Below are 24,844 nucleotides of genomic sequence, written 5' to 3'. Positions count from 1 at the left end.
GTGATAGTCAAGGTACCCCTCCTACAACAGGGAAAGGGGTATTATTCCACACTATTTGTGGTACCGAAGCCGGACGGTTCGGTAAGACCTATTCTAAATCTGAAATCCTTGAACCTGTACATACAGAAATTCAAGTTCAAGATGGAGTCACTCAGAGCAGTGATAGCGAATCTGGAAGAAGGGGACTTCATGGTGTCCCTGGACATAAAAGATGCTTATCTGCATGTCCCAATTTACCCCTCACACCAAGGGTATCTCAGGTTCGTGATACAAGACTGTCATTATCAGTTTCAAACGCTGCCGTTTGGTTTGTCCACGGCCCCTCGGGTCTTTACCAAGGTAATGACCGAAATGATGGTTCTTCTACGAAGAAAAGGCGTATTAAATATCCCTTACTTGGACGATCTCCTGATAAGGGCAAAGTCCAGAGAACAGCTGGAAGTCGGTGTAGCACTAACCCAAGTAGTGCTTCAGCAACACGGGTGGATTCTGAATCTTCCAAAATCTCAATTGACCCCGACAACACGTCTGCTGTTCCTGGGAATGATTCTGGACACGGTTCAGAAAAAGGTGTTTCTCCCGGAGGAGAAAGCAAGGGAGTTATCCGAACTGGTCAGGAACCTCCTAAAACCAGGAACTGTGTCAGTACATCAATGCACAAGAGTCCTGGGAAAGATGGTGGCTTCTTACGAAGCAATTCCATTCGGCAGATTCCATGCACGAACATTTCAGTGGGATCTGCTGGACAAATGGTCCGGATCGCATCTGCACATGCATCAGCGGATAACACTGTCACCAAGAACAAGGTTGTCTCTCCTGTGGTGGTTGCAGAGTGCCCATCTGTTAGAGGGCCGCAGGTTCGGCATACAGGACTGGGTCCTGGTGACTACGGATGCCAGCCTACGGGGCTGGGGAGCAGTCACACAGGGAAGAAACTTCCAGGGTGTATGGTCAGACCTGGAGACGTCTCTTCACATAAATATACTGGAGCTAAGAGCGATATACAATGCTCTAAGCTTGGCAAAACCGCTGCTTCAGGGTCAGCCGGTGTTGATCCAGTCGGACAACATCACGGCAGTCGCCCACGTAAACAGACAAGGCGGCACGAGAAGCAGAAGAGCAATGACAGAAGCTGCAAGGATTCTTCGCTGGGCGGAAAATCATGTCATAGCACTGTCAGCAGTGTTCATCCCGGGAGTGGACAACTGGGAAGCAGACTTCCTCAGCAGACACGACCTTCACCCGGGAGAGTGGGGACTTCATCCGGAAGTTTTCCACATGATTGTGAACCGTTGGGAAAAACCAAAGGTGGATATGATGGCGTCTCGCCTCAACAAAAAACTGGACAGATATTGCGCCAGGTCAAGAGACCCTCAGGCAATAGCTGTGGACGCTCTGGTAACACCATGGGTGTACCAGTCAGTGTATGTGTTTCCTCCTCTGCCTCTCATACCAAAGGTACTGAGAATTATTCGGAAAAGGGGAGTAAGAACAATACTAGTGGCTCCGGATTGGCCAAGAAGAACTTGGTATCCGGAACTTCAAGAGATGCTCACGGAGGATCCGTGGCCTCTACCTCTAAGAAGGGATCTGCTTCAGCAGGGACCTTGTATGTTCCAAGACTTACCGCGACTGCGTTTGACGGCATGGCGGTTGAACGCCGGATTCTAAAAGAAAAGGGCATTCCAGAGTAAGTTATTCCTACCTTGATTAAGGCTAGGAAGGAAGTGACCGCACAACATTATCACCGCATTTGGAGAAAATATGTTGCGTGGTGTGAAGCCAAGAAGGCCCCAACGGAAGAATTTCAATTGGGTCGATTCTTACATTTCCTGCAGGCAGGATTGTCTATGGGCCTCAAATTGGGGTCTATTAAAGTTCAAATTTCGGCCTTATCAATCTTCTTCCAGAAGGAATTGGCTTCAGTGCCTGAAGTACAAACTTTTGTCAAGGGTGTACTACATATACAGCCCCCGATTGTGCCCCCAGTGGCACCGTGGGATCTAAACGTAGTTTTGGATTTTCTCAAATCTCATTGGTTTGAGCCTCTCAAATCTGTAGATTTGAAGTATCTTACATGGAAAGTAACCATGCTACTAGCCCTGGCTTCAGCCAGGAGAGTTTCAGAGTTGGCGGCTTTATCGTACAAAAGCCCATATCTGATTTTCCATTCGGACAGGGCAGAACTGCGGACACGTCCTCATTTTCTCCCTAAGGTGGTTTCGGCTTTTCACTTGAACCAGCCTATTGTGGTGCCTGCGGCTACTAGCGACTTGGAGGACTCCAAGTTACTGGACGTTGTCAGAGCATTAAAAATATATATTTCAAGGACAGCTGGAGTCAGAAAATCTGACTCGTTGTTTATATTGTATGCACCCAACAAGATGGGTGCTCCTGCGTCTAAGCAGACGATTGCGCGTTGGATCTGTAGCACAATCCAACTTGCACATTCTGTGGCAGGCCTGCCACAGCCTAAATCTGTAAAGGCCCACTCCACAAGGAAGGTGGGCTCATCTTGGGCGGCTGCCCGAGGGGTCTCGGCATTACAACTTTGCCGAGCAGCTACGTGGTCAGGGGAGAACACGTTTGTAAAATTTTACAAATTTGATACTCTGGCTAAGGAGGACCTGGAGTTCTCTCATTCGGTGCTGCAGAGTCATCCGCACTCTCCCGCCCGTTTGGGAGCTTTGGTATAATCCCCATGGTCCTGATGGAGTCCCCAGCATCCACTAGGACGTTAGAGAAAATAAGAATTTACTTACCGATAATTCTATTTCTCATAGTCCGTAGTGGATGCTGGGCGCCCATCCCAAGTGCGGATTGTCTGCAATACTTGTACATAGTTATTGTTACAAAAATCGGGTTATTATTATTGTTGTGAGCCATCTTTTCAGAGGCTACTTCGTTTGTTATCATACTGTTAACTGGGTTCAGATCACAAGTTGTACAGTGTGATTGGTGTGGCTGGTATGAGTCTTACCCGGGATTCAAGATCCTTCCTTATTGTGTACGCTCGTCCGGGCACAGTACCTAACTGAGGCTTGGAGGAGGGTCATGGGGGGAGGAGCCAGTACACACCATGTGATCCTAAAAGCTTTCTTTAGATGTGCCCTGTCTCCTGCGGAGCCGCTAATCCCCATGGTCCTGACGGAGTCCCCAGCATCCACTACGGACTATGAGAAATAGAATTATCGGTAAGTAAATTCTTATTTTCCAATAGGGCCACACATTGCATGATTGAGGCAATGGAAAAAGTTTACACTTTTCTGATATGAATACCACCAAAAAAAGGGGTATTATGTTTGGTGAGGAAAAACTTCCTGTAGTTTTCCTGAATCTGAGAAATAAAATGAGGTGTGTGATGATGCGTGGGTTTCCTCCCGATAACAATTGATAATTTCTAAAAAGTTATTGGCAGTATACCTTTTCCCGCCAGAGGTTAGGGTGCGTTGGGAAACACCCCCTAGGGTGGATAAAGCGCTCACACGCTTGTAAAAACAAGGGCTCTACCCTCTCCTGAGATGGCCGCCCTTAAGGATCCTGCTGATAGAAAGCAGGAGCGTATCCTAAAATGTATTTACACACATACTGGTGTTATACTGCGACCAGCAATCGCCTCAGCCTGGATGTGCAGTGCTGGGTTGGCGTGGTCGGATTCCCTGACTGGAAATATGATATCCTAGATAAGGACAGTATATTATTGCCTATAGAGCAATTAAAAGATGCATTTCTATATATGCATGATGCACAGCGGAATATTTGCCGACTGGCATCAAGTATAAGTGCGTTGTCCAATTATTCCAGTAAAGTGGTCAGGTGATGCGGATTCCAAACGGCATTTGGAAGTATTGCCTTAAAAGAGGGGATGTACCCCAGGTCGCCTCTCAAAATAAGACGCCGTATTATCAGGCGCAGTCCTGGTTGGCAAGCGGACAAAAGGGTTCCTCTTTTCTGCTCGTGACAGAGGGAGAGGAAAATGGCTGCAGAGATCAGCCAGTTCCAAGGAACAGAAACCCTTTTCCGCCTCTGCCAAGCCCTCAGTATGACGCTAGGGCTTTACAAGTTCAGGCACGGTGGGGTCCCGTTCTCAATGAATTTCAGTGCGCAGTGGGCTCACTCGCAAGTAGACCCCTGGATCCTTCAGATAATATTTCAGGGGTACAAATTGGAATTCGAGACGTATTCCCCTCGCCGTTTCCAAAAGTCTGTTTTACCGACGTCTCCCGCTGACAGGGAGGCAGTTTTGGAAGCCATTCACAAGCTGTATTCCCAGCAGGTGATAATCAAGGTACCCCCCCTGCAACAGGGAACGGGGTATTATTCCACACTATTGTGGTACCGAAGCCAGACGGCTCGGTGAGACCGATTTTAAAATCTAAAATCTTTGAACACTTGCATACAGAGGTTCAAATTCAAAATTGAGTCACTCAGAGCAGTGATTGCAAACCTGGAAGAAGGGGACTACATGATGTCTCGGGACATCAAGGATGCTTACCTTCATGTCAAAATTTACCCTTCTCACCATGGGTATTTCAGGTTATGGTACAGAACTGTATCAGTTCGGACGCTGCCGTAGGGATGGTCCACGGCACCCCGGGTCTTTACTGAAGTAATGACCGAAATTATGATATTCCTTCGAAGGAAGGGAATTTTAGTTATCCTTTACTTGGACGATTCCCTGATAAGGGTAAGATCCAGGGAACAGTTGGAGATCGGTGTAGCACTATATCAGGTAGTGTTGCGGCAGCACGATTGGATTTTCAATATTCCAAAATCGCAGCTGATTCCGACGACTTGTCTTCTGTTCCTAGGGATGATTCTGGACATAGTCCAGAAAGAAGGTGCTTCTCCCGGAGGAGAAAGCCAGGGAGTTATCCGAGCTAGTCAGGAACCTCCTAAAACCGAACCAAGTCTCAGTGCATCAATGCACAAGGGTTCTGGGTAAAAATGGTGGCTTCCTACGAAGCAATCCCATTCGGCAGATTCCACGCACAGTGGAACCTTCTGGACAAATGGTCCGGGTCGCATCTTCAGATGCTTCAGCGGATAACCCTGTCACCAGGGAAAAGGGTATCCCTCCTGTGGTGGTTGCAGAGTGCTCATCTTCTAGAGGGCCGCAGATTCGGCATTCGGGACTGGGTCCTGGTGGCCACGGATGCCAGCCTGCGAGGCTGGGGAGCAGTCACACAGGGAAGGAATTTCCAGGGCTTATGGTCAAGCCTGGAGACATCTCTTCATATAAACATTCTGGAACTAAGGGCCATTTACAATGCCCTAAGTCAAGCGAAACCCCTGCTTCAGGGTCAGGCGGTATTGATCCAATCGGACAACATCACGTCAGTCGCCCACGTAAACAGACAGGGCGGCACGAGAAGCAGGAGGGCAATGGCAGAAGCTGCAAGGATTTTCGCTGGGCGGAAAATCATGTGATAGCACTGTCAGCAGTGTTCATTCCGGGAGTGGACAACTGGGAAGCAGACTTCCTCAGCAGACACGACCTTCACCCGGGAGAGTGGGGACTTCACCCAGAAGTCTTCCACCTGATTGTAAACCGTTGGGAAAAACAAAAGGTGGACATAATGGCGTCCCGTCTAAACAAAAAACTAGACAGAGATATTGCGCCAGGTCAAGGGACCCTCAGGCAATAACGGTGGACGCTCTGGTAACACCGTGGGTCTACCAGTCAGTGTATGTGTTCCCTCCTCGGCCCCTCATACCAAAAGTACTGAGAATCATAAGAAGGAGAGGAGTAAGAACTATACTCGTGGTTCCGGATTGGCCAAGAAGGACTTGGTATCCGGAACTTCAAGAGATGCTCACGGACGAACCGTGGCCTCTACCTCTAAGAAAGGACCTGCTCCAGCAAGGGCCTTGTCTGTTCCAAGACTTACCGCGGCTGCGTTTGACGGCATGGCGGTTGAATGCCGGATCCTGAAGATCCCTACCCTGGTCAAGGCCAGGAAAGACGTAACCGCAAAACATTATCACCGCATTTGGCGAAAATATGTTGCGTGGGGTGAGGCCAAGAAGGCCCCTACAGAGGAATTTCAACTGGGTCGTTTCCTCCATTTCCTGCAAACAGGACTGTCTATGGGCCTAAAATTAGGGTCCATTAAGGTTCAAATTTCGGCCCTGTCGATTTTCTTCCAAAAAGAACTGGCTTCAGTGCCTGAAGTTCAGACATTTGTAAAAGGGGTGCTGCATATACAGTCTCCTTTTGTGCCTCCAGTGGCACCTTGGGGATCTCAATGTTGTGTTGAGTTTCCTAAAGTCACATTGGTTTGAACCACTCACCACTGTATACTTAAAATATCTCACATGGAAGTGACGAGTTAGCCCTGGTTTTCAGCCAGGCGTGTGTCAGAATTGGCGGCTTTATCATATAAAAGCCCTTACTTAATATTTCATTCTGAAAGGGCAGAATTGAGGACTCGTCCTCAAATTTTCTACCTAAGGTGGTTTCTGCATTTCACATGAACCAACCTATTGTGGTGCCTGCGGCTACTAAGGACTTGGAGGATTCCAAGTTGCTTGACGTGGTCAGGACCCTGAAAATACATGTTTCCAGGACGGCTGGAGTCAGAAAATCTGACTCGCTGTTTATCCTGTATGCACCCAACAAACTGGGTGCTCCTGCTTCTAAGCAGACGATTGCTCGTTGGATTTGTAGTACAATTCAGCTTGCACATTCTGTGGCAGGCCTGCCACAGCCAAAAATCTTAAAATGCCCACTCCACAAGGAAGGTGGGCTCATCTTGGGCAGCTGCCCGAGGGGTCTCGGCTTTACAACTTTGCCGAGCAGTTACTTGGTCAGGAGCAAATACGTTTGTAAAATTCTACAAATTTGATACCCTGGCTAAAGAGGACCTGGAGTTCTCTCATTCGGTGCTGCAGAGTCATCCGCACTCTCCCGCCCGTTTGGGAGCTTTGGTATAATCCCCATGGTCCTTACGGAGTCCCCAGCATCCACTAGGACGTCAGAGAAAATAAGAATTTACTTACCGATAATTCTATTTCTCGTAGTCCGTAGTGGATGCTGGGCGCCCATCCCAAGTGCGGATTGTCTGCAATACTGGTACATAATTATTGTTACCAAAAAATTCGGGTTATTGTTGTAGTGAGCCATCTTTTCTAGAGGCTCCTCTATTATCATGCTGTTAACTGGGTTCAGATCACAAGTTGTACAGTGTGATTGGTGTGGCTGGTATGAGTCTTACCCGGGATTCAAAATCCTTCCTTATTGTGTACGCTCGTCCGGGCACAGTATCCTAACTGAGGCTTGGAGGAGGGTCATAGGGGGAGGAGCCAGTGCACACCAGGTGATCCTAAAGCTTTCTTTAGATGTGCCCAGTCTCCTGCGGAGCCGCTATTCCCCATGGTCCTTACGGAGTCCCCAGCATCCACTACGGACTACGAGAAATAGAATTATCGGTAAGTAAATTCTTATTTTCTATGTCACATCTGATGCGACCACACCAGGCAAGTGGTTAAACGTATGTAAAGACTCCCAATTTAATGACTTTCTCATCAAATTGCAAATGAGCAGATTAGACAATTTAATATTAGACTTTTTAAGGACTGAGAAGTCTATGGTGCATGTTACAGTCAGACCTACAGACTTACCATCCAGGTATGTGACCTAACACAGAGGAAAGTCTTTCTTTAGAAAGAAAAAGGTTCCCAAAATGGCCCCCTCACCTACTACATGCAGCAGTTTTCCCAAAGTTTTGCTTATTGGGGGTAATTCCAAGTTGATCGCAGCAGGAAATTTTTTAGCAGTTGGGCAAAACTATGTGCACTGCAGGGGGGGGCAGATATAACATTTGCAGAGAGACTTAGATTTGGGTGGGTTATTTTGTTTCTGTGCAGTTTACCCTGCACAGAAACAAAATGCTGCTTTATTTTTACACTGCAATTTAGATTGCAGATTGAACACACCCCTCCCAAATCTATCTCTCTCTGTGCACATGTTATATCTGCCTCCCCTGCAGTGCACATGGTTTTGACCAACTGCTAAAAAATTTCCTGCTGCGATCAACTTGGAATCACCCCCATTCTGTAATACATATCTGGCATTTAAAAAAAGTGAACTACTTCTGTAAATTGTGTTGGTGAGGTTGTGATTAGGAGGACTAATACCAATCCACGGTGGGCAATCCTTTTACAAGGCATGGTTTTGCCTTTTACATGATTGCTGCTTTAAAAAAAAAAAGTCTGAGTTTGGCCGGGAACCCAGACTTCATTACAACTGGGTACAATGTATTGATTGCAACTTGGTTGTGACTGGTCCTCCCGTTTATAGTACCCATCTCATTCCATTCATCTTTGCATTCCCTCAAATTTTATTCCAGGCTGCGATCCATTTTCGGCGAATCGAAACGGGTGAATATCGTGATTTCTGCAGCTGGGTACACTGGGATTCCACAGGGCATACATCGGGGTATAGAGTTGGATCTTGATCTGAGGCACCAACAGACTAAAGCTTTGACTGTTCCCAGGATGCTTTGCATCGCCTCCTCTATAACCCCGCCTCCAGGCACTGGAGCTCAGTTTGTAAGTTGGTGCCTACAGAGCAGGTCACTAACAGGTGGGGCTGCACTAGGCAGCCCTGAAAAGAGCTTTTTAAGAAGACTTCAAGGGCTGCAGCACTATTTATGTCAGTCTGACATTCTGTGCTGTGGCTCCATCACTACCTCAGCAGCGCTGCATACTCCCGTGGCCAGGTTCCCGGGTACTTGAAGCGGAGGCGCACCGGTCATCAGGCGCACCGCGCTGACGCTCTCCAGGATCGCGTGGATGCACATCAGGGAGGAGGTAAGACGGTCCCCCAGGTGGGACCCGCCAGTTAATCGCGGTCCCAGGAGAGTGACCGCACTGCTGGCATGAACACTGTACTGCACAGGGACCCCACTATATCCACCAGGGCAAGGGAGCACAGGTCAGATTTACCAAAACCCGTTTGATATAGGCACATAGGGGACAAGGTGCTGACCTGTAGCCCCTCCCCCAGCCCCGGGCACCATCTACTGCTGGTGTTTCCGCCCTGGAGCTGCATTTCGGTCTCCCTCACTCCCTGACAGATTTTGGCGCCATCTTCACTACTAGCTGGGCTGATCTCCGGGACTGCAGGGCTCTGTGTCCTCTGTAAAGCAGCCTGCCTCATCAGCGCTGTGCATTTACAGACACTTAAGTATTCTACATGTCATTTTAGACGGTGTTAGTTAAGAACAAGTGTACTGCTATCTGAATATTTAGTACAAGTATTCTGTGATATACATCCAGTATCTACTGTGCATTGTTATATCTATACTTATACAGATTTATATGTAAATTTACTAGTCCAGTGCAGTTTTATTGTTCATATGTAATAACTTCTGCATTGTACATGTGACTGTAGCCGTTGGGTGGGATTCCATTCCCCTGTATAACATATTCTGTACCCTAAGGGGCTAGGTGCGTCAGAGTCATATATATATATATATATATATATATATATATTTATATATTTATATATTTTTATATTTATATATTTTTATATTTATATATATATATTTTTTTTTATATTTTATATATATATATATTTTTTTATATTTTATATATATATATATATATTTTTATATTTATATATATATATATATATATATATATATATATATATATATATATATATAAATAAAAATATATATTTTTTTTTTAATAGACCGCAGCGGGTGCGGCACTCCAAGCGACGAAGAAAAAATTACACTTGAATCCAAGTTGAAGACAACTTGGATTCAAGTGTAACTTTGTCCTCGTAGCTTGGAGTGCCGCACCCGCTGCTGTCTGTATTTCATTATTGTGGAGGCACCCGGCACCATTGTACTCTCTAATGGGAGAGCTGTTTGTCTGTTTGTAGATATATATATATATATATATATATATATATATATATATAATAGTATAGTGTTACACAGGATACACAATTTGGTATTTTTACTGTGTGTTTGTCACCTCATACCGCTTAAATCCTCTGTTTTGTGTCCTGTGTTTACTGTCACATAACATAGGGGTTTTCTGCAGGTCTTGTATTCGGCTATATTGTACTGTTGCGCCGTAGGGCTACATACACTATAATGTCTGCCACACAGGGCGGGAAATCCGCGGACACTTCTGCATCCTGCAGTACTGGTGCCACGGATTTGCCTGAGGGGGAAGTTTTAGCTGCTGGCTCGGGTGCTGAATACCATACACCCAGTCAACCTGCAGCACCTGTGGCCAATCAGGACCCACCCTGGGCAGCGTTCTCAAGTATGCGGAGTACACTTGTGACACGTCTTACGCCCCCTGTGGGACCTCCAGTGCCATTGCAGCCACATATTGTCCCTGTAGTTAATCCGCCCTGGGTGGGTACTCTGTGTACCCAATTACAACAATTAAATCAGTCCTTGATTAGACAAAAGTCTACCCCACGCCCCTCCGGGGCCAAGGGGTCATCTACATGGGCCATTTCTTCCTCACAATTCACTATTATTTCGAATAATTCTTCCGATGAGGATGGGGAATATACTGATCCGTCAGACACTGATACAGTTGCTTCTGATGAGGAATCTACAACCCAGGTTGATGTTCCTGACCTAATGGAGGCTATTAAGCTAATTCTTCATATAGATGATGACATTGAGCCTACTACTGGGTCTAAGAAACCTGATTAGTTCAAACGTCAGAAGGTTACTAAAGTAGTCTTGCCACATTCTGACCACTTAATTGATATACGTCAGGTATCCTGGTCGTCGCCAGGAAATACATTTTCCCTGTCTAAAAATTTGTTAGCTCGTTATCCTATCCCTGCGGAGTTGAGTAACAAGTGGGAAACTCCACCGCCGGTGGACTCTCATGTCGCCCGTCTTGTGGTGTCATCTACTCTGCCTGTCACCTCACTGAAGGAACTGACTGATAAGCGTGTGAAGGGATGCCTGAAGTCTATTTACTCTCTTACTGGTGCGGTACATAGACCCACTGTGGCAGCCTCCTGGGCTGCGAAAGGAATTGAAGCATGGGTTCAGGCAATTGAGTATGAGCTGCCTCAGGATTTTTCTGACACTGCCACACAATATCTGTCTTTTCTGCTGCGGGGTACACTGGGCTCCACAAGGATAGACATAGGGGGGTAGAGTAGGATCTTAATCCAAGGCACCAACAGGCTGAAAAGCTTTGACTCTTCCCAGAATGCATAGGCCGCCTCCTCTATAACCCCGCCTCCCTGCACAGGAGCTCAGTTTTGTAGTTGGTGCCGCAGATAGCAGGCACATAACAGAGGGGCTGCTCTGGGCAGCCCTTAGAAGAGCTTTTTGAGAAGAAAAGTGAAGGGCTGCAGCAGTGTGTATATGTCTTTTGACATTCACTGCTGCAGCTCCATCTCTCCCCAGCGGCGCTGTAAACTCCCGAGCCCTGGTTGCCGGGTAACTACAGCAGGAGGCTCCGGTTTTCTCCCATGGTCAGGCACACATGACGGGGGCTCTCCTGGATCGAGTGGCCCCGCTTCAGGAGGTGGTGAGTGGGTCCCGCTTGCGGGACCCGTACTTTATCGCGATCCGGTGCAGTCAGTGGGAGGCGGGCCGCGCGCGCTGGCGGTGGACACTGTGGCAGTACAGGCGATTCCACTAGATCACCAGGGCATGGGTGCAGGTCAGGTTTTCCTTTAAAACCATTTTAATAGTAGCCCACAGTACCCGGTGGTTTTGCCAGCAGGGGGATAAGGTTTAGACCTGGAGCCCCAGCCCCAGGGCGCTATTTCCCGCAAATGTTCCCGCCCTGGAGCTGCATATCTGTCTCTCCCTCACTCCCTGTCAGTGTCTGGCCGCATTTCTCTAAGCTACACTGTTCCTGGGACTGCTTGGGCAAATCCTCCTGTGTAAAGCCGCCTGGTTGTCAGCGCTGTGAGTTTACATGACACTTAAGTATTCTACCTGCCTATTAGACAGTGTTAGTTAAGAAAGAGTGCATTAGTCAGGGTTTTCTAGTACAATTACCCTTTGATATACATCCAGTTCTTACTGTGCAGTGTTATATCTATTGACTACATAGCTATATAAGCTGGTCCAGTGCAGTATTATTGTTAGTAATAACCTCTGCATTGTATAACTGTGACTATATGTGTGTGCATTAGCTCGCTGAGTGGTTTCCATTTCGTGTCTCTCCCTCAACTTGCTATCCCTATATTCTATAACCTGAGGGGGCTTGGTGCGTCAGGTTTTAAATTTATATAGGATTTTCACAAGATATACTCTGATACGTATTTTTCTCTGATTTTAGTCACCATATCTCTCCTATATCCCTCCTGTGCTGACTACACTGCGCAGGGGTTTGGGTAAGCGGTATTGTGCTGCTGACAATTGTACTGTGTTACCTGATACGGCAAGTTATATCATGTCTGCTTCTGAGGGTAACGGTTCTGGGGCTGAACACACTGCCGGTGTTGCTAAAGCCACAGATCCCTATGAGGAGAATATAGCAGCTGTGGGCTCTGGTTCTGGGGGCTCCTTGCCCCCCAGTGGGACTGTGGCAACGGAGGTACATAATGACCCACCGTGGGCTGCTTTTTCCACGCTTCTGCATACGCTAGTTATTAAACTAACACCCCCTATGGGACCCCCTATGCTGGTGCAACCGTATGTGGTCCCTGCAGCTAACCCGCCGTGGGCGGACAATTTATCTGCTCAATTGAAGAAGTTGAAGCAGTCACTGACTACTAAAAAGTCTGACCCTCGCTCGCCTAAGCCCAAGGGGTCCTCTAAGCGAGCCCTTATATCCTCACAATCCACTGCTGTCACTGACACCTCGTCTGATGAAGACAGCACTTACACTGACCCCACAGATTCTGACACAGATACTGCTGATGGGGGAGGGTAGTTCACATGTGGATGTTCCTGATCTTTTGGAGGCTATTAAATTAATTTTACAGATTACGGATGATCCCGAGCCATCCGTCCCTCCTAAGAAACCAGATAGGTTCAAGCGTCAGAAGGTGGTTAAACAAGTTTTACCTCACTCTGACCAGTGGATATACGTCAGGAACCGTGGGAAAATCCGGGTAAGAAGTTTGTGCCTCAAAAGAAGATGCTGGCTCGCTATAGCCTCGCGCCAGAGCTGTCTAAAAATTGGGAAACGCCTCCTCCAGTGGACTCACATGTGGCTAGGATGGTGGTTTCCTCAGCTCTGCCTGTCACTACCATCACGTCTCTAAAAGAGCCTACGGATAAGCGTGTGGAGGGTTGTCTAAAAGCGATTTACACCCTCACGGGTGCTGCGCAAAGGCCCACTATTGCAGCTACATGGGCTGCTGAGGCTATTGAAGCATGGGCCTTGGAGTCAGAAGCTGAAATCTCCTCTGACCATGGTAGACAATGCTTATCATATATTGTCACAGCTTCTCGATATATTAAAGAGGCTGCTTCGGATGCCGGTATCCTAGCAGCCAAGGCCTCTACTACGTTAGTCCTGGCTCGCCGGATATTGTGGCTGAGATGCTGGTCTGTGGATCTGGACTCTAGAAAAACCCTGGAGGTACTCCCTTTCAAGGGAGATATTCTGTTTGGGGAGGACTTAAATAAGATAGTGGCTGACTTGGCTACTGCCAAAACTGCCTGTCTGCCGAGTACTGCTCCTTCTGTGTCGAAGGCTAAAGGTACTTCCTTTCGCCCTTCAGATAAAGCAAAAGGTCAGGCGTACCACAAGCAGGCCCGCACTTCCTAACCTGGTAAGCCGAAGCCCAAAAGAGCCTGGGCTGCCCGTCAGCCAGCTTCCAAGACCGATAAGCCTGCCGCATGACGGGGCGGGCCTCCCCCTGGGGGATCCCAGGGTAGGGGGCCGGCTTCTAGGGTATACCCAGGAATGGTTGAAGACCGCTTCAGATGCGTGGGTACGGGAAGTCGTCACTCGAGGTTACGCCATAGCCTTCAAAAACCGACCCCCTCATCTGTTTTGCCAGACAGACGTCCCGTTGGACCAGACAAAGGCAAACACTCTGCATTCGGTGGTACAGACCCTCCTGGATACAGGAGTTGTAGTACAGGTGCCTCTTGTGCAGAGGGGCCGTGGGTACTATTCTCCGCTGTTTCTAGTCCCGAAACCGAATGGGTCCTCCCGGCCCATTCTCAACCTCAAGGCATTGAACAGGTTTGTGAAGGTTTCAAAGTCCCGGATGGAAACCCTTCGCTTTATATTTCTGGCCTTGGAACCTGGGGACTTCATGGTCTCCCTGGATATACAGTATGCTTACCTGCATATTCCTATAGCAGTGTCTCATCAGCAATACTTGAGATTTGCGATTGGCAACTGCAATTATCAATTTTGGGCGTTACCTTTTGGTTTAACAACGGCTCAGCGAGTCTTTACAAAAGTCATGGCGGTGATGACTGTGGTACTCCGCCGTCAAGGGGTCAGGATACTGCCGTATTTGGACGACTTGTTAATCCTAGCAAATTCCCCAGAACTTCTCCTGCGTCATCTAGATGTGACGGTCCGGTTTCTGAAAGCCCACGGGTTGCTCATCAACTGGAAGAAGTCATCCCTGATCAGAGCATGGTGCATCTGGGAGCACTATTGGACACTCACAACCAGCGGTTGTTCCTCTCTCAGGAGAAAGTCCTGAAACTTCAGTACAGGATTCGTTGCTTCCTATCTCGTCCGCAAGTGTCGATACATTCGGCGATGCAGGTGCTGGGCCTCATGGTGTCAGCATTCGACATGGTGGAGTACGCTCAATTTCACTCTTGCCCTCTCCAGAGGCTGATTCTAGCCAAATGGGACGGCCTGCCTCACCGGATCAGGTCTCAAATGATCTCATTGACTCCGGAGGTCCGTCTGTCGCTGCTCTGGTGGCTCCAAGACCTAAAACTGTGCAGGGGCCGTCCGTTCTGGATGTTGACGACAGATGCCAGTCTAAGAGGTTGGGGCGCGGTGCTGGAGCAACACTCCCTTCAGGGGCGGTGGACCAAGGAGGAGTCCCTCCTTTCGATCAATATTCTGGAGTTGCGGGCGGTCTTCAATGCCTTGAACCTAGCCCAGCATTTAATTCGGAACCATCCTGTTCAAGTACAGTCGGACAACGCCACCACAGTGGCTTACATAAATCATCAAGGCGGCACTCAAAGCCGCCTAGCAATGAAGGAAGTCTAACGGATTCTACAGTGGACAGAACGCCATCTACCGGCCATATTGGCAATATTCATTCCGGGAGTCCTGAATTGGGAAGCGGACTTTCTCAGTCGTCAGGACGTGCATGCCGGTGAGTGGGGCCTCCATCCAGAAGTGTTTCAACTCTTAGTGTAAAGGTGGGGCCTACCAGACGTAGATCTGATGGCGTCTCGACACAATCACAAGGTTCCGGTCTTCGGAGTAAGGACAAGGGATCCTCAAGCAGAATTCGTGGATGCGCTGGCGGTACCGTGGAGGTTTCGGCTGCCATACGTGTTCCCTCCGGTGTCACTCCTGCCCAGGGTAATTCGGAAGTTCAAGCAATAAAAAGGAATTCTGCTTCTCGCAGCTCCAGCGTGGCCCAGACGGCACTGGTTCTCAGACCTGCAAGGCCTATCGTCAGAGCGTCCAATTATACTTCCACAACGCCCAGACCTCCTCATTCAGGGCCCCTGTGTCTACCAGGACCTAGCCCGGCTGTCTTTGACGGCGTGGCTCTTGAAGCTTCCGTCTTAAGGGCTAAAGGTTTTTTTTGAGGCGGTCATTCAGACTATGTTGCGGGCCCGGAAACCGGCTTCTGCTCGGATTTACTATAGGGTCTGGCATTCTTACTTTGTTTGGTGCGCATCTAACGATTATGACGATTCCAAGTTTAGTATAGCCAAGTTGTTGGCTTTTCTTCAGCAGGGCCTGGATTTAGGCCTGCGTCTGGCCTCCCTCAAGGTTAAAATATCTGCCTTGTCGGTGTGGTTTCAGAGAAAAATTGCGACCTTACCTTATGTGCATACCTTTACTCAGGGCGTGTTGCGTATCCAACCTCCCTATGGACCCGCCTGTGGCTCCTTGGGACTTGTCGGTGGTTTTGGAGGTGTTACAAGGGTCTTTGTTTGAACCTTTTGGTTCAGCTGATCTTATGTGGCTTTCCCTTAAGGTGGTGTTTCTGCTGGCTATTGCTTCAGCTAGAAGAGTGTCGGATTTGGGTGCCTTGTCTTGTAGTTTCCCATATCTGATATTTCACCGTGACCGGGCGGTTCTTAGGACTCGTCCCGTCTATCTACCTAAGGTGGTTTCTTCGTTCCACCTTAATCAGGAGATTGTAGTTCCGGCACTTGTTTCTCCTGATCTGTCTCCCAAAGAGCGGTCTTTGGATGTGGTACGGGCTCTCCGTATCTATGTGAAGAGAACTGCTTCTATTAGGAAATCTGATTCTCTCTTTGTGCTGTTTGGAATTCACAAATGGGGCTGGCCTGCTCACAAGCAAACTCTGGCCAGATGGATTAGAATGGTGATTGCACATGCTTATGTGAAGGCTGGTCTCTCTGCTCCTGATCACATTAGGGCCCATTCTACTCGGTCTGTTGGACCTTCTTGGGCGGCCCAACGTGGTGTGACCCTTGAACAATTGTGCAAGGTGGCTACGTGGTCCTCAGTGAACACGTTCATAAGGTTCTATGCCTTCGATACTGACGCTTACCAGGATGCTTCCTTTGGACGCAGGGTTCTTGTGCCCGCTACAGTGCGTCCCCTCCCATAAGGAACTGCTTTAGGACATCCCCTATGTCTATTTTTGTGGAGCCCAGTGTACCCCGCAGCAGAAAACGAGTTTTATGGTAAGAACTTACCTTTGTTAAATCTCTTTCTGCGAGGTACACTGGGCTCCACAAGGCGCCCATCCTGACGCACTTAGCTTCTTTGTGTTGGTATGGCATTAGCTGCTGACACTTCTCCTGTCGGGAGAGTGTGGTGTTTGTGGCAACTGGCAGTTGTCGTCTCTTTTACCTGCTACTGCATTGGGCTGGTTAACAAAACTGAGCTCCTGTGCACGGAGGCGGGATGATATTGGAGGCGGCGCTATGCATCTTGGGAAGAAGGTCAAAGCTTTTGAGCCTGTTGGTGCTTCGGATCAAGATCCTACTCTACACCCCCTATGTCTATCCTTGTGGAGCCCAGTGTACCTCGCAGAAAGAGTTTTAACAAAGGTAAGTTCTTACCATAAAACTCGTTTTTGGACCACCTTGGGCGGCCCGCCAAGGCGAGTCTGCTGAACAATTGTGCATGGCGGCTACGTGGTCCTCAGTGAACACGTTCATCAGTTTCTATGCCTTTTGATGCTTCCACCTCCCAGGATGCTTCCTTTGGACACCGGGTTCTTGTGCCCGCTACGGTGTGTTCCCTCCCATGAGGAACTGCTTTAGGACATCCCCGATGCATTCCCTGTGAAATCCCAGTGTACCCAGCTGCAGAAAAGGAGATTTATGGTAGACCTACCATTGTTAAATTTCTTTCTGCGAAGTACACTGGATTCCACAGGGCGCCCACCCTGACGCACTTAGCTTCTTTGGGTTTGTATGGCATTAGCACTAGTCCCTTCTCCTGTCGTGAGAATGTGGTTCTATGTGACTAACATCTACTGTCTTTTACCTGCTACTGCTTTGGACTAGTTAACGAAACTGAGCTCCAGTGCCTGGAGGCGGGGTTATAGAGGAGGCGTGCAGTGCATCCTGGGAACAGTCAACGCTTTATCCTGTTGGTGCCTTGGATCAAGATCCAACTCTACACCCCAATGTATTCCCGGTGGAATCCAGTGTACCTCGCAGAAAGATTTAACCATGGTAAATTTACCATAAATCTCCTTTTTTTGACCGATGGTCATTATCTCTGTATTCAAAAACGGACCCGCGTTCACTCAAAAAATACATCGGATCGGGGATAAGTACCTGATCCCGTGTGTTATCGCGGCTCCGGCAGCTGCTTATTTTGGATTATGCTTCTAGTGTCTGAGGCATAGGGGGGTAGGAACACGCCGCATCGGTGCTAATAGGATAGCCCCCAGCGATACATTTACCAGCGGTCATTGACCGCGCGTAATTGGATTACCCACCCTGTGAGTGAAATGCAGAAGCCTAGGGAATAAACACAGCTAATGGTAGGGGCTTGTTTGGGTAAATATTTCCCTTGTGGGTAGTAGTTTTCATTTTTCAGTTATGCCCAAATATTTTTTTTTAATTTTTTTTTCACGCATTTGCTTTACCTTTATAACATGTAGTTTCTTCTTTTCTTAAAGATAAAAGATCTTCCAACTTTAAAAGATGTGGATTTTCTAAATCTGAGCCAGAAAGTATATGTTGACGAGGAACAAAAGAAAGTCTTCAAGGACAAGCTGAAACGGGATGTTGAGGTAGATGAACATCATGTATTTTGTATGTCTGATATAATAATTTATCATTGTACTAAACGCTAAATGACAGGTCAAAAAGATACTATTATTCCTATATAATTTTGCTTACTTTGACTCTTGTGTCTGTGTAATCTCTGTTTCATGTACCAGGCGGGGCAGCCTCGGCAAGTGCATACACAATTGTTGATGGCGGAGCCGATGAACTTATGAAACCCAGCTCCAGACTAAAGTCTCTAGCCAGAGAGTGCACCTAGGCAAAAAATCCCACATCTTCCATAAATGCTCACATTGTTTTTGTAGGTGCACCATTATTGAGTTGGGTGTAGTATGGTTTGCCGGCGGTCGGGGTCCTGCCGACCAGCATACCGGCGCCGGAATCCCGACCGCCGGCTACGCGCGCCACACTATTCTCCCTCCAGGGGGGTCGTGGACCCCCAAGAGGGAGAAAAGATGTCTGTATGCCGGCGGTCGGGATTCCGGCGCTGGTATGGTGGTCGCCGGGAGCCCAGCCGCCGGCAACCTGAAGACCACCCATTGAGCTGTAGAGCCAGACTATTTTGATTGCAATATGGTAAATATTTTCAATCATTCAATTTAATATGTATACTAATGTTAAAATTTTAAATTCATGCCTTCATGTCTCTTTAGCCAACCTCCTAAAGTTCACATCCAGTATCTGTATAATAGTTGCAGGGGAGCACAATAAACTTTGGGCATATTGTCAGTTGGGTTAACTGTATAGTACTGTAGTTGCACTCCCCCCCCCCTCCCTTTATAATGCCTATTAAGTAGTTATATGGTATAACCTGATGCCAAAAAAAAGTTTAATCCCCTATCCTTTCCTTATGACCTGTACATGAAGCTGATGTACAGTGTTTGCATTTACATTGGCTTTCTCATACAGCTCTCTGACATTTACTGTAACGAGTGGGACTTTTGTTAGACGTTCATGTACTTTCTGTACTTTAAGTCCGTCTAATGAGATTTTGTTTAAACAAGCCTCTCTGAGGAGACTAGTGATGATTTTGTTGTCGCTACAAAGTTAAGGGCAGATATAACAGAGTGTTAGTCTTGTTCTCACTCGTTACAAATTAAAAATGGTGCTCCAGCCAGTCGGGCTCTCTTTTTAAGCTAGATATGGGTTCTTGTTGTGTGCTGTTTGTTTGCTCCCAAATGAGTTCAGTTTTGCTTTTTTTTTTTAACTATATATTTGATTCTTAATGCTAAAATGATTGCTTGTTTAATTTGTTTAGTTTCTAGTGCGTTTAAAAATAATGGATTATAGCCTCCTGGTGGGAATTCATGATGTTCTCCGAGCAGAGCAAGAAGAGGAGGAGGAACTGGAAGAGGATGATGCTGAGAATGAGGGACCAGGTCATGTGACTGTTGGCTCCTATGGGACTTCCCCTGAGGGAATAGCTGGGTATCTGAACTCCCATAAACCTCTAGGCCCTGGAGAGTTCGAGCCATTTATTGATGTATATGCAATCAAAAGCTCTGATAGTAAGTTTACTTAGTAACTATTATTAATAATTAATTATATAGCACTTTTCTCCTAATAGGATGCCAATTGCTTTTACATTTGCCTTTACAGCACACAATAAAAACAAGCTTAATAGTAGATATTAGTTAAATTCTGAGTAAATGGGTAAGTATTTAAAGTATTCTAGAGTGGAGGGAGAGTTCCATAGAGTCAGAGCCACAAAGTTGAACGCTTGACCCCCAGATGAATTCAGGGAGATTCTAGGTACTGTTAGTAGTCCTTTATTTACAGATAGCAGTAATCGTGTGAGACAGTAAGGTATCAGAAGCTTGGGCCCTAGTCATGTAGGGCACTGAAATTGAGTAAGCCAATCTTGAAAACAATTAACCATCTTACAGACAGCCAGTGAAGGGAGTAGAGAATGGGTGTTATGTGGCTGGAACGGGGCTGGTTTGTTTGTATCCTGGCAGCTGTGTTTTGTACCATCTGCTGGCAGTGCAATTCTTTTGCTGGGAGACCAAAGTAGAGGGCATTGCAGTAGTCTAGGCATGATGATACAAATGTATGTATGACTTTAGGCAGATTTTCTTAGGGAATGAAGTGCTTGATTCTGGTTATGTTCCTCAAATGAAGGAATGAGGATTTTATTGTGGCTGATACCTGATGTTTAAGTGTCAAGCCACTATCCAGGACAAAACCAAGATTCCGCACATGTTCAGTGTTTTGTAGTTCTGAACCCCCAAGCGCAAGTCCTGTTGGCAGCTAGACAGCCATGTAGGGTTAGGATTGGGTTATCTGTACCTGGAGCAAAGGTACAGTTGTGTATCATCTGCATAGCAGCAGTAGACCAGGCCATGACGTTAGATTATTTCAGGCAGTGGTAGCGTGCAAAGAACAATAATTGAAAGCGCTGTCCATAATAAAGATGGTAGCGTGCATACTGCAGAAAGCATGAGAGATAGTATAGAACACTGTGGGACACCACAAGTCAATAGCAGTGGTGCCGGTGAAAAGTTATTTGAACCATCTAAGGACTGTGCCATCCAGCCCAACGAAATTCTTCAGGCGCTCAATTAGAATCCCATGTCCAAGGTTTCAAATGCTGCAGAGAGATCCAGAAGGATTAACACTGAACAGTCACCTCTGTCTCTTGCAATTAGAAGATTATTAAGCACCCATACCAAGGCTGTTTTGGTGGTATGTCTTCTCCTGAATCCTGACTGGAATGGATCATAAATATCATGGATTGACAGTCAGGTTTCTGGTTGAGTTGCAACCACTTTCTTAATAACCTTTCCTAGAAAAGGATTTTTTTGATACAGGTCTGTAGTTGGTCATACAGTCTGGATCTAAATTAGATGTTTTAAGTAGTGGCCTGACGGTTGCTTCCTTTAGTGGTTCAGAAAAAAATGCCTGTTTTGCAAGGAGCGTTGAACTATTTTTGAAATACAGGGCTAATTATTTCCATACACCCTAATAGAAGCTTGGTTGAAGCAGGGTCCAGATCACAGGTGGTGGGACGCAACATTCGGGTATTTTCAGCAATGTCTTTTACTTCCATTTGGTTAAAGCTGTTCTATTAAGACATGTGGCTTACATTGGCCTGCTTGGTAGATTGACACTCCTTTGGCACTGTGGGGATTTCCATCCCAGATGGTGGATACTACTTCTGCAAAGAATTTTGCAAACTCTTTGCATCTTGACTGGGAAAGGGTTTTATCCGTCTACAAGCATACTAGTTTGCAAAGCATTTCCACTGTACAGAAAAGCTGAGCTGGCCAATTGTTTGCTGCCGTGATCTAATTTGAAAGGAACTCTGTTTTCTTGCGGGTGATTCTTGATTAATAATGTGTTTGATTAGATTTAACTTGTACTCTGCCAAGTTCGTCGTCTTTCAAGTCTACAACCCCTTTTCTTGAGTTCACTAATACTGTTGTCAAACCAAAGTGCTTGACGGTGTGGTTTGCGGGGTCGTATACACACGGGCGATAATATCCATTGCAGCTGTTGCATCCCTGTTATAGTAACAGACTAAAGAACAAAGATATTCACAAGCCCACATTACTGCAGAGAGGTCCAGGTTTGCTGCAAGAGCCTGGGGAGTCCTGTCCCGCTTTAGATAATAACTAAAGTTCTATTAATTGTGTTACAGCTTGCTACTGTGGCCAAACCAATGACACTACACGAATACAGATCTTCATGGGTTCATTACAGGCTTGGCTATAATTTTGGCCAAAAGACCCTAAAAAAACTTTTTTTTTTTCTTTTTTAATTTTCTTTTCAAGATTACATTTTTTTTAATTAATTTTTCAAAATAGAATGGAAGAGGGTGGGGGGTTACAGAAATAAGGGGGGGGGGAGGGGAGATTGCATAATAGTACGTACAATGTTATCTGAAATAGTCCAATACAGCATATCAGTCCACATCAAGTAGATCAATATTTAAAAACAGAAATTTAACTCCCGAAGGAGGCAGCGTTTCAGGTAGTAAAGTGATCAGTACACCCCACGAAGGTGTTTCACTGAACTGTCAAGCCTTACTCATTGGTAAACAGTATCTTCGGACAGTGAAACCCTTTAACAAAAAGAAAGGGATACAACTAGAAACTTGTAGACATCTAATTTGGTAGTAAGCTACAGTCATGAATGAGGTGGTATCAAGGGAAGTGTGCTTTTCTATACTCGCTCCATACCGCCCATTACGTGGCATGCCTGGAATTCCCTGGGGCAAAGGTCACACCTGCTATCTCGAATTTGAAATGAGATTGGACCGCAGCTTCAGTGGCAGAGATTGTAGGAATAACGGGTGCGCCAGTTACGTGCTAGAAGTAACTTTGCGGCAACCAGGATGTGGCCCAATGCATATCGAGCTCATGGGAGTATGATCAGGGGATATAAATGTAGCAGGGCCAGTGTAGGTTGGGGAGGAACCGGGTAATCGCCAATCCTAGAAATGAGACTAAAGACTTGACAGTAGAGAGCTCATGGATGAGTGTACCTGCTTTACCACATGATCGCCAGCAGTCATTGGGGATAGTTGGTCAGATAGAGTGTAGAAGGGCAGGGGTTAGGTATTGGCGATGTAGAAGTTTATAAAACTGCTCTGTGTGCAACACAAATTTAGACACACGGAAGCAAGTGTTAAATACAGAGCGCCATTCCTCATCCGTAAGAGTACAATTCAGGTCAGATTCCCATTTTACTTGAGAGCTAAGCTTCACTGGATATGGGGAGCAGTGGAAGGGAATACCATCTGGACACTGTACCTCTGTGGTCTGCTCTCATAAAGCATTGATGTACTTGGGGATCGTTAGCACTCTACTATGAGGCAGGGTTACACTCTGAAGCCAGTGTCGGAGCTGGAGATATTTAGAAAAGTCTCCTTTGGGTGTAGGACATCAAAATACCCTCCTCCGTTACCTCTTGAAGGGTTCTAGCCCCTTGGGAATTTTAAAAGTCGAATGACTGACCCGGCAACTCCATCTAATGAGAAATCCAGTGAAGGGAGAGAGCGTTCTGGTAATAAAACTACCAAAGCAAGCCAGGATTTATGAGCAGATTAAACCACAACTGATCTCGGGATTAAGTTCAAACCTTCCAAAATGGGCCGTCCTAAAACACTAGATAGGGGGAAAGGATAGAGTAGGCCTCTTTCCAAGGAAACCCATGATTTGGGGGTATCCACCTCATACTACGCTCCCAGTGGGGCCAGTACACATGCCGTCTGGTGTAAATGTAAATCGGGAAAAGCCAATCCCCCTTTTGGTTTTGGTAAGGACATTATTTTACGGGCAACTTTAGGTTTCTTGCCTTTCCATACATATTGAACAAACACAGAGTTGAATTTGGTCAGTAAGGAATTGGGCAATAATAAAGGGATAGTCCCAAATAAGTATAGCAACTTGGGGAGCAATACAGTCTTCTGGGCTGTAATAGGGCCTAACCACAATATATTGTGTAACATCCAGTCATTTGTCAACATCGTTATTTTAGTCAAGAAGAGGGAGGGGGGGGGGGGGACGGCGGTGCTAAGTACATAAAGTTAGGTCTGAAACCTTGGGAGGGATGTGGCTGCCTAAGTATTTCAGGCATTGCACTTGCCAGGCATAATCATATTGAGATTTCATGGTATTAAGCAGGATACTGTAGTAGGGAAATTAATCGGGAGAGCTTCTGCTTGGGAGCCATTAAGCTTGTAATATGAGACAGAGGAATAGGCTCACAAAATTTTGTGAAGGGCCTGAAGGGAAGAATGAGGTTCAGTAATGGTGAGGAGAACGTCATCCACAAAGAGACACCTTATACATACTGCAAAACAGAGCCGGATCTTTCACCTGGGGATTGACACGGATAGATTCCGCAAGGGGTTCTATAGCCAGTACAAAGACCAGAGGAAATAAGCCTTGGCAAGTACCATTGGAAATCGTAAATATTGAAGAGAGCATACCATTTATGAATACCCTAGCTAACAGGTCAGTGTAAAGTGTATTAACAGAGGTTAGGGCCCTTCCCGCAATACCTAACGTAAGCAGAACAGCTTTTAAATATCCCCAATGTAATCTATCAAACGCCTTCTCTGCATCCAGCGAAAGCAGAAAAATAGGCTCCGTCGAAGCAGAGAAGGCGTCCAAAATATCAATAGTCCTCCTAATATTGTCAGGAGCCTAACCGTTCCGAACGAATCCAACTTGGTCCTGGTTAGTAAGGGTAGGGAGCAATGGATTTAGCATATTAGCTATCAATTTTGCGTATATCTTTACATCAGAGTTCAGTAGAGCTTTAGGACTATAATTAGAAAGGGTGGTTGGGTTTTTGCCGTGTTTAGGAAAAGCTACTATTCTGGCTTCCAGCATTTCTGATGGGAATGAACCAGATGACAAAGCCTCGTCAAAAACGGGTACTAAAACTGGGACCAGGACATCTCTAAAACATTTATAAAACCCGTTCATGAAGCCATCCAGGCCAAGGGCCTTATTCGATGGAAGGCCATCAATAACCAGTCTTATCTC

General features: G+C 46.6%; 1 protein-coding gene across 3 annotated transcripts in view; it reads left to right on the top strand.

The window, feature by feature from the left end:
- Positions 1–24,844, top strand: part of PIP4K2C (phosphatidylinositol-5-phosphate 4-kinase type 2 gamma) — a 152,710-nt gene that overhangs the window by 116,012 nt on the left and 11,854 nt on the right. For all 3 annotated transcript variants that reach the window (XM_063952346.1, XM_063952345.1, XM_063952344.1), the window contains exons 7-8: positions 18,239–18,352; positions 19,606–19,855. In XM_063952346.1, coding sequence (XP_063808416.1) covers positions 18,239–18,352; positions 19,606–19,855 — 364 coding nt within the window. The remainder of the gene's footprint in view (positions 1–18,238; positions 18,353–19,605; positions 19,856–24,844) is intronic.

The sequence above is a fragment of the Pseudophryne corroboree genome, chromosome 2 (assembly GCF_028390025.1).
Source record: "Pseudophryne corroboree isolate aPseCor3 chromosome 2, aPseCor3.hap2, whole genome shotgun sequence".
In the NCBI taxonomy this organism is placed as follows: domain Eukaryota; kingdom Metazoa; phylum Chordata; class Amphibia; order Anura; family Myobatrachidae; genus Pseudophryne; species Pseudophryne corroboree.
This window is presented reverse-complemented; position numbering and strand designations above follow the sequence as displayed.